This window comes from Chiloscyllium plagiosum, chromosome 3 (genome assembly GCF_004010195.1).
Source record: "Chiloscyllium plagiosum isolate BGI_BamShark_2017 chromosome 3, ASM401019v2, whole genome shotgun sequence".
Taxonomy (NCBI): Eukaryota; Metazoa; Chordata; class Chondrichthyes; order Orectolobiformes; family Hemiscylliidae; genus Chiloscyllium; species Chiloscyllium plagiosum.
Window position 1 is genome coordinate 51,371,684 of NC_057712.1, and position 9,282 is coordinate 51,380,965.

General features: G+C 45.4%; 1 protein-coding gene across 4 annotated transcripts in view; it reads left to right on the forward strand.

The window, feature by feature from the left end:
- smap1 (small ArfGAP 1) overlaps positions 1 to 9,282 on the forward strand; it is a 248,777-nt gene that overhangs the window by 142,574 nt on the left and 96,921 nt on the right. For all 4 annotated transcript variants that reach the window (XM_043681802.1, XM_043681807.1, XM_043681823.1 and 1 more), the window contains one exon: positions 3,044 to 3,139. In XM_043681802.1, coding sequence (XP_043537737.1) covers positions 3,044 to 3,139 — 96 coding nt within the window. The remainder of the gene's footprint in view (positions 1 to 3,043; positions 3,140 to 9,282) is intronic.

The window sequence follows — 9,282 nt, forward strand, 5'->3', positions numbered from 1 at the left end:
GACCTCTCCGCCCCCACTCCAGTCTGACCTATCACCCTCACCTTGACCTCTCTCCACCTATCACATTTCCGACGCCCCTCCCCCAAGTCCCTCCTCCCTACCTTTTATCTTAGCCTGCTGGACAAACTTTCCCCATTCCTGAAGAAGGGCTTATGCCCGAAACGTCGATTCTCCTGTTCCCTGGATGCTGCCTGACCTGCTGCGCTTTTCCAGCAACACATTTCCAGCTCTGATCTCCAGCATCTGCAGACCTCACTTTCTCCTCAAAGATCCAGAAAGTAGCAATGGAAGAGCGTCAGCGCTTGCAGTTGTCTGACAGGTTTGAAATTCATGCTGCTTGGGTGAACAAGAACATAGAATGCAAGGAGAATAAGCGGACTGATCATCATGTCATGGCATATTGTGTCCTTTAGAGAAGGAAAATATCATCCTTACCTGGTCTGGCTTACATGTGACTCCAGATCTACAGTCTTAATTGTCCTTAGGAATGGGAGTAAATACTGGCCTATCCAGCGATGCCTTCATCCCAGGAATAAATTCAACAAAAGCTATTCAAGTGGGAGGACTCAATAGTTGCAGTTAGACATAGCAACTTTAAAGGGTTTGATACTGGTCTCTGCAGCCAATGTCATGAATCTTAAAAACTGTATTACATCCCCAGTGCATCTAGGGATTGGAGAGGAACTTGGAGTTGGCGGTGACAGATCATGTTAACATGGTCCATGATATAATTAGGACTTAGAAAGAGGTTCTGTTGAGTATGAGTAGCTAGGATCAAATTGATATAGGATATAAAAGGTGTCAGAGTTGAATTTGTGACACTAAGATTGGTTTGGAGTATTGGCACGTCTACTAGGAGCTGAAACATAACAAATTGCTAGAGAAACTCAGCATATCCAGCATTACCTGTGTGAAGAAAGCAGAATTAACGTTTTGAGTCCAGTGACTCTTCAGAACTATTATTGGTGAGGGAAAACTTAGTGTCTAAACTGAAGTTGAAGTGGGTGGGGTAGGGGTCGGTGGAGAGGGTTGGAAGATGAGTAGATAGGTAGGGATGGAGACCAGTGAAAGGGCACAATATGAAAGAGATTGGTGAACAAAGAGATTATGGATAGCAGACCAGGACAGAAGATAAATTGAATGAGATAATAAGAGCTAAGAGTGAGAAAGTGGATTTGCTGTGCTGAATGTAACCCATATAATATGATAACGAGCCTAGGGTCTATGGGAATGGGTGACTTCTGAAAACAATCCATGTCATAACTGGGTGTTCGGTGCGTAAAAAATATGGAAGGATTGAATCAAGCTGTAAAGTTGTTGAACTCAGTTTGAGTCCAAGAAGTTGCCGTGTCCCAAAGTGGAAAATGAGATGTTCTTTGAACTTGCACTGATGATCACTGGAACACTGCAGTAGACTTGCAAAAGAAATGTTGGTCAGGAAACATGGTGTCTTGAAGTGACAGGCAACTGGAAGTTTGGGGTCATTTCTCTGAAGAGTGTAGGTGTTCTGCAAAGCATTTTTGTCTCAAAACTGTGAAGGAGAGCACATTGTGAACAGTAAATACTGTAGACTAAATTGACTTAAGTACAAGTAATCACTACTTCAACTGGAAGGTACATCTGAGGATCCTTGGATGGTTAGGAGGTAAAAAGGCAGGTATTAAACTGACTACGATTTTGTGGGAAAGTACTGTGGGAGTCTGAGGTAGTGTGTATGAATGTGTCCTGGAGTGAACCATTCCTGCAGTATGCTGACTGGTGAAATGTGTGTCTGATCATGGCATGCTATTGGAGCTAACGGAAATGGCAACTTACAAAGTTTTGGATGCAGAGGCAGGTGTGGTGGTAAGTGAGGACCAGAGGGATGCTATTATTACTCTGGAAGGGAAGGAAAGAGGGCAGAAGTATGGGTGGTGGGCCAAACATTACTGAGGGCCCTGTTGACCACACTGCAGGGAATCCTTGGTTGAGTGAAAAGATGGAATTTCTGAGAGGAGGTAAAAGAGAAGTTCAAAATGATGCTGAGTTTGGCCAGACAGAGGAGAGTGGCGATGGTTGGGGACAGCCCAGGAACTCTTCAGGAAAATATGGAGAGCCTTAAGATCATCTTGATTGGGGGATGGACATGTAAAAGGATTGCGCATCCATGGTGAAAAGACAGCCATTGCTGCCCGCCAAATAGAAATTTTGAAATTCGCATAAAGCATCAGAAGAATTACGGATATAAGTGGGGAGAGACTGGACAGGGGGAGGAAAATACAGTCAGGGTAGGAAGAACTAAGTCCTATTGGGGCTGAAACAGGTAGAAACAATGGACCTGGGGAGTTCTGTTTGTGGATTTTGGGAATAAGTTAGAAGTGGGCTGTATGGGATTGGAAACTGAGAGGGGAGGTTGCCATGGGGTGATCCCCAGGTTGGTGACAATCATAGACACAATAACCTGATGCTCAGTGGTGGGGTTGTAAGTGGGAGCGATAAGAGAACGTGTCCAAAAGCTGATGCCCAGCCTCTGCAACATAGAGCCCAGCTTCCCCCCTCCCCCAACCTTGCGATTTCAAATAAACCTGTTGTATTATAACCTTGTCATGTGACTTCTGATTATAGCTATATGACCAGCTGAATGTCTTTATTTTGAATGGGTGCTGAATGAGCATGCAGCAGTATTATCTTATAGATTTACCTAAGTTGCAAGATACTTGATGTGTTGTGGGAATTGTAACCTTCTTAACAATGGGGTGGGAGTGTATTGAAGAACTAGCCATTTCAACAGGAGGACTCTGAAAGAACTGGAGTTAAAAGAGCAAGTCATTTTTCACAGTTGGTTGACGTTGTCACAGATTAATAATGACACAAAGAATTATGCTTCAAATGGATAAATATGGATGACAGGGACTGGCGCAATGTAAAAGTGTTAAGAAATTACACTCATTTCTGAATAATGAAAGACTTTTGCCTGTGTAACCGACCTGAAGCAATTGCAACTATTGGTCACTCATTAAGTATTACTGACTTGAGAACCTCTTTTTTTTTTTTTCCCCCTCAGTCTCCTCCCCATGCCGTGGGTTTGCCTCCAAGCATCCTCAACCTAACTGGAGAAGACCTTTGCACAGAGAAGGGATGCACTGTTTCTGAAGCTCTAGTAAGTATTATTTTTGCTAGAAGGTCAATTTGTGTGTCTCTGGGTAGCACGCTAGTTAGAAACACTGTTTCACACCATCAATTAGGACTTGAACCTGGGCCCTTCAGTTAGTCACAATTATGCTACTGAATAATATGGTTAAAACCTTTCACCTGGTCGAACAGTAATATGAATTTAGCTTTCTATTTCAAAATTAAGCATGCAGTTTGAGATGAGACATGACCATCATCAGAACTGCAAGAAAGCAAATGGTGTTTGTAGTATGCAAAATGAATGGATTTAATGAAAAGCAAGTTGCATTTTCTTTTGATGAAAAATAATCCTGAAGCTGAACCTTTTCAGGTCTGAGTGGTAAGGTTTCTGTGTGATGCCAAATCAGCAATCTCTGCTGGCTGGTGATAGAGGAGCTACAATTATAATCCATGCTCCAGAATGGAGTGAAGAATCAGCCATATTTGCACTCCTGATTACTGTCTAGTCAGTTCTTTATTGTGGAGAAAGTGAGGTCTGCAGATGCTGGAGATCAGAGCTGAAAATGTGTTGCTGGAAAAGCGCAGCAGGTCAGGCAGCATCCAGGGAACAGGAGAATCGACGTTTCGGGCATAAGCCCTTCTTCAGGAAAAACGTCAATTCTCCTGTTCCCTGGATGCTGCCTGACCTGCTGCGCTTTTCCAGCAACACATTTTCAGTTCTTTATTGTGTCCAAATATAGTTTTGCATCTTATGAGACATCTCTCAGAATTATGCAGACCCATTTGAGACTTTGACAAAGCTCTCCGTTTAGAGTCGCACATATCTATTTTCTGATTTATGTGGAATATAGTTTTTACAACTGCAGATGATTACATAGAATAATCCTTAATTTTAAGATTTAGGCTGGTGAAGTGAAATGTTAATTATTTTTGTCCTAATTAGCAAATAGACCAAATAAAGTAGCTTTGGTTTCTTACACGTGCTCAATGCATTATAGTCAGTGAGGCTTTGTAGCGTACTTCCAGTTTGTAAGCAAGTGGAAAAAGCTGTACAAAGTCAAACAATAGTTGTTTTTGGTTTGCTTTGATGAAAAATGTTAAATTTTCTGCTTTTCTTGGAATCATGCAATCATTCCTTTGTGTTTAACAAAAGAGGCAGATGTGATCTTGGCTCAGATCTCCTGATAAATTACCTAGCACCCCCCCCCCCCCCCCCAAGTGTTGCAGTGTTGCAGTGTTGAACTAGATTCCCTGAAGCTTCATGTCACTTTAAACTCTTGATTCGCAGAGATGTCAGTCACTGTTTTCCATGCTGAACCTTGAGTCTTAGCCAGGCTGCTGCATTGCTTTCAGTAGAAAAGAGCATATGTTTTCGGAAAGCTAAATGTTTTGGAAGGTTCACTAGTCCAGCTGGTCTTACCTCTTTAAATAGGGATGTGTGACAGTGCTTATTAATGGAGAGTGTCACAATTGGGTGGAATGAGGTTGATTGACTCTTGTCTTTTCCCAATCCTTGCTGATCACAACTGGGATTTGAAAAGGAGGATATACTTGCCAATTAATTGTTTGAATGTTTGTGTATCTCTTTTATTAACACTAATCAGACAGGGTTTCTTGAATTTTAATAGAATCTGGGTAGCTTTAATTGTACTTGTATAAGTAAAATAAACTCTGCGTGGCATGGTGGCTCAGTAGTTAGCACTGCTGTCTTAGAACACCAGGGACCTAGATTTAATAGCATTGAGTGACTGCACCACTTTGGCCATATCCATGTTATTGAAGTATTGTTTTCATTCTCTTCCTATTACACTTTGAGATATATTGACTGCCGTGTACATATGGGGTATTTCATGCAGTGACTGTTTTCAAGCCACTTGCAAGCAATATTGCGTGCATTTCTGGTCTACTTCCTATCGGAAAGATGTTGTGAAACTTGAAAGGGTTCAGAAAAGATTTACAAGGATGTTGCCTGGGTTGAGGGATTTGAGTTATAGGAGGAGGCTGAACAGGCTGGGGCTGTTTACCCTGGAGCGTCAGAGGCTGAGGGGTGACCTTATAAAGGTTTACAAAATTGAGGGGCATGGATAGGATGAATAGGCAAAGTCTTTTCCCTGGGGTTGGGGAGTCCAGAACTAGAGGGCATAGGTTTAGGGTGAGCGGGGAAAGATATAAAAGAGACCTAAGGGAAAACTTTTTAACGCAGAGGGTGGTGCGTGTATGGAATGAGCTGCCAGAGGATGTGGTGGAGGCTGGTACAATTGCAACATTTAAAAGGCATTTAGGTGGGTATATGCATAGGAAGGGTTTGGAGGGATATGGGCCGGGTGCTGGCAGGTGGGACAAGATTGGGTTGGGATATCTGGTTGGCATGGACGGGTTGGACCGAAGGGTCTGTTTCCATGCTGTACATCTGACTCTGACTCTGACTACATTTTCAAGGGTAACCCCTGAGTCGTACTGCCGAACTGTAGCCAACCAGCACGCCAGCTCTCCTTCCTCACCCATCCACTTCCAAAATGCACCTTACCCCTCCACCTCTCCCTCTTCATCTTACTCCCTCGCACTCCTTCCCAGACCCTCAGCCCAACTCCCTCCTAATCTTCTTTCTCTCTCACACCCACACCCACTCTCCCCCCACCACACCACCCGAACTCTGAAGCCGAACGGTCTGTGCTCAGGGTTCGCATTCCTAATCTTCCGTTCCCATCTCAACGAATTCCAGATCAGCCACGATGTGAAGCTGCTGTTCCTCTGCTTCTGCTTCCATGCCTCCTCCTTTTACAAAACTCAACCTCCCTCTGACAACCCCTTCTCCTGCCTCCAACCTTCCTCCTCCACTTGGTCAACACCTGATGACCTTGTACCTGTCCTAGATCTCTTCATTGCAGACTGCCGACATGACATTGGCTGCCTCAATTTTTCCACCCCCCCTCAACCTCCAACATGCTGCAGTCCACTCGCTCCGCAACAACTCCCCAGTTTGCCATCAAACCTGCTGACAAAGGCAGAGCAGTAATAGTCTGGAGAATGGACCTCTGTTGCAGAGGCCAAACGCCATCTCTCCAACACCCCTTGCCCACAGTCCATCAAGCCAAAATCACCAGCACTGTCCGTGCCCTCATTGCCTCCGCTGATCTCCCCTCCACTGCCTCCAAACTCATAGTCCACCAGCCCCGTACTGCCCGGCTCTACCCGCTCCCCAACATCCACAAGCCCAACTATCCGGCCAACTCATCGTCTCGGCATGCTTCTGTCCCACCAAACTCCTCTCTTCCTACCTCAACTCCATCCTGTCCCTCTTCAGGCACTTCCCAGCTACATCTGCAATACCAACCACACCCTCCATCTCTTCAGCAAGTTGCATTCCCCAGCCCCCAGCGCTTTATCTTCAATATGAACATGCACTCCTTCTACACATCCATACCACAAAGATGGTCTGCAGGCCCTCCGCTTCTTCCTCTCCACAGACCCATCCAGTTCCCTTCCACCGATTACCCTCCTCTGCCTCACCGAACCCGTCCTCACCCTCAATAACCTTTCCTATTTCCTCCAATTCAAGGGGTGGTCATAAGCATTCAGATGTGCCCCAGCTACAACCTGCCTCTTTAGCTATATTGAACAGTCCCTTTTCAGTACCTAGGCAGGCACTGTGCCCCACCTTTTCCGCCGTTATGTCGATGATTGCATTGGTCCAGCGTCCTGCACCCAGGATGAACTGGAGCAGTTCATTGATTTTGCCCACAGCTTCCACTCCACCCTCAAATTCACTTGGTCCATCTCAGGCACCTCCTTCCCTTTGCTTGACCTCACCATTTTCTTCTGTGGCGACAGTTTCCAGACAGACATTTACTACACACCTACAGACTCCTATAATTACCTGAACTACACTACCTCTCGCCGATAACCTGCAAGAACTCCATCCCATTCTCCCAATTCCTCCACCTTCGAAACGCCTGCTCAGTCGAAGAGATGTTCCACTTGCAAGCATCCCAGATGTCCACCTGTTTTAGATTAGATTAGATTAGATTAGATTAGATTACAGTGTGGAAACAGGCCCTTCGGCCCAACAAGTCCACACCGACCCGCCGAAGCGAAACCCACCCATACCCCTACATCTACCCCTTATCTAACACTACGGGCAATTTAGTATGGCCAATTCACCTGACCCTGCACATCTTTTGGACTGTGGGAGGAAACCGGAGCACCCGGAGGAAACCCACGCAGACACGGGGAGAACGTGCAAACTCCACACAGTCAGTCGCCTGAGTCGGGAATTGAACCCGAGTCTCTGGCGCTGCGAGGCAGCAGTGCTAACCACTGTGCCACCGTGCCGCCCACAAACAAGTTTTGAACAAGGTGCTTTTCCTCCCTCTGTCATCCAGACAAGCCTCTGCCACACCACCTCCATTCCCCGTTCCACTGCTCTAAACACCACCCATGCAATAAAGACAGAGTCCCCCTTGTCCTCACCTACCATCCAAGCAGCTTCCACATCCAACGCATCATTCTTAAACGCTTCTGCCAACTCCAACTAGACCCCATCACCAAGAACATCTTCTCCTCCCTACCCCTCTCTGCCTTCCGCAAGGACCGTCCCCTTTGACAGTCCTTGGTTTGCACCACCACTCCCCTTGGACCCCCCCACATACCTTCCCCTGCAACTGGGAAAGATGCAAAACCTGCTGGTACACCAATCCCTTCACCTCTATTCAGAGCCCAAAACAGTCCTTCCAGGTGACAGAGGTTCACCTGCCTCTCTTCCAACCGAGTTTACTGCATCAGGTGTTCCCAATGTGGTTGTCTTGGGGAACAGTTCACCAAACATCACAGCTGGGCCAGCAGGAGCTGACCGGACCTCCCAGTCACCGCCCATTTCAAATCCCCTAACCACTCCCTTTCAGGCATGACCATTCCATTGCCACAATGAACCACACCGCAAATTGGAGGAACAGCATCTCATCTTCCCCCTGGGCAGGCCTACATCCCAGAGGACTCAACATTGATTCTTCAATTTCAAATAACCTCCCTTCCCAGCCCCTCCCTATCCCTTCCACTGTTCCCTGGCACCAACTGGATTCATTCCTCCCGTTGACCAACCAGGTTATACCCTCTACCTGTCTTTACCTATCCTCACTTCACCACCCTGCACTCGCCACCCATTTTTGTCTGCAGCTCCCCCCACACCCACCTGAATTGTCAACTTCTCCATATACTGAGGCTGCCTGGCTTTGTGTTTTCCAGCCATCTGCTTGTCTATTCAAGCCAATTGAGGCATGACTCTTGGCTATTAATTTGTCAATCTTATTCTAGGAAACTTCATTATCCAATTAAAACATCGTACATTTTCTCAATGCCATTTTATTCCAACTTCTTTCTCTTGAGACAGGTTTTAAAAAAGAAATGCCATTTCAGTACCAGAACCAATTAAACATTTTTAAGATGATCTGGAACTTCTAATGAAAATTAAGTTCAAATGCTAAATACAATTTAAATCTTTATAAGATTAAAGGCACTTACAAATTGATTACTTTTTGAAATATGTTTTTTAGTAGCTTGAGCAGTAAATTTTAAGCAGCTCTGTGATCAGTCTAAATATTGGCTGCACCGCAGGTTTGCAGTATTGTATAAACTGTTTGTATTAAAATGTTAATGACCCATACAGCAATGTAAATCAATACCACAAAAATCTATTACATAATTTTCATTGTAACTTGGCATGAACTAAACTCTTTTTATTGGCTTCTGGCAAAATTACCTTTCTCATTTTTTTGTATAGTGAAATATTGAGGGTCTGCCATATAGCTTTATTATTGTTGATGTGCTTCTGAAGGAACCAGAGCTGAAAATGTGTTGCTGGAACAGCGCAGCAGGTCAGGCAGCATCCAGGGATGTGTGTCCAGCAGGCTAAGATAAAAGGTAGGGAGGAGGTACTTGGGGGAGGAGCGTTGGAAATTTTATGGGTAGAAAGAGGTCAAGGTGAGGGTGATAGGTCAGACTGGGGTGGGGGCGGAGAGGTCAGGACGAAGATTGCAGGTTAGGAAGGCGGTGCTGAGTTCGATGGATTTGACTGAGACAAGGGGGGGGGAGGGGAAATGAGGAAACTGGTGAAATCCGAGTTCATCCCTTGTGGTTGGAGGGTTCCTAGGCGGAAGATGAGGCGTTCTTCCCCCA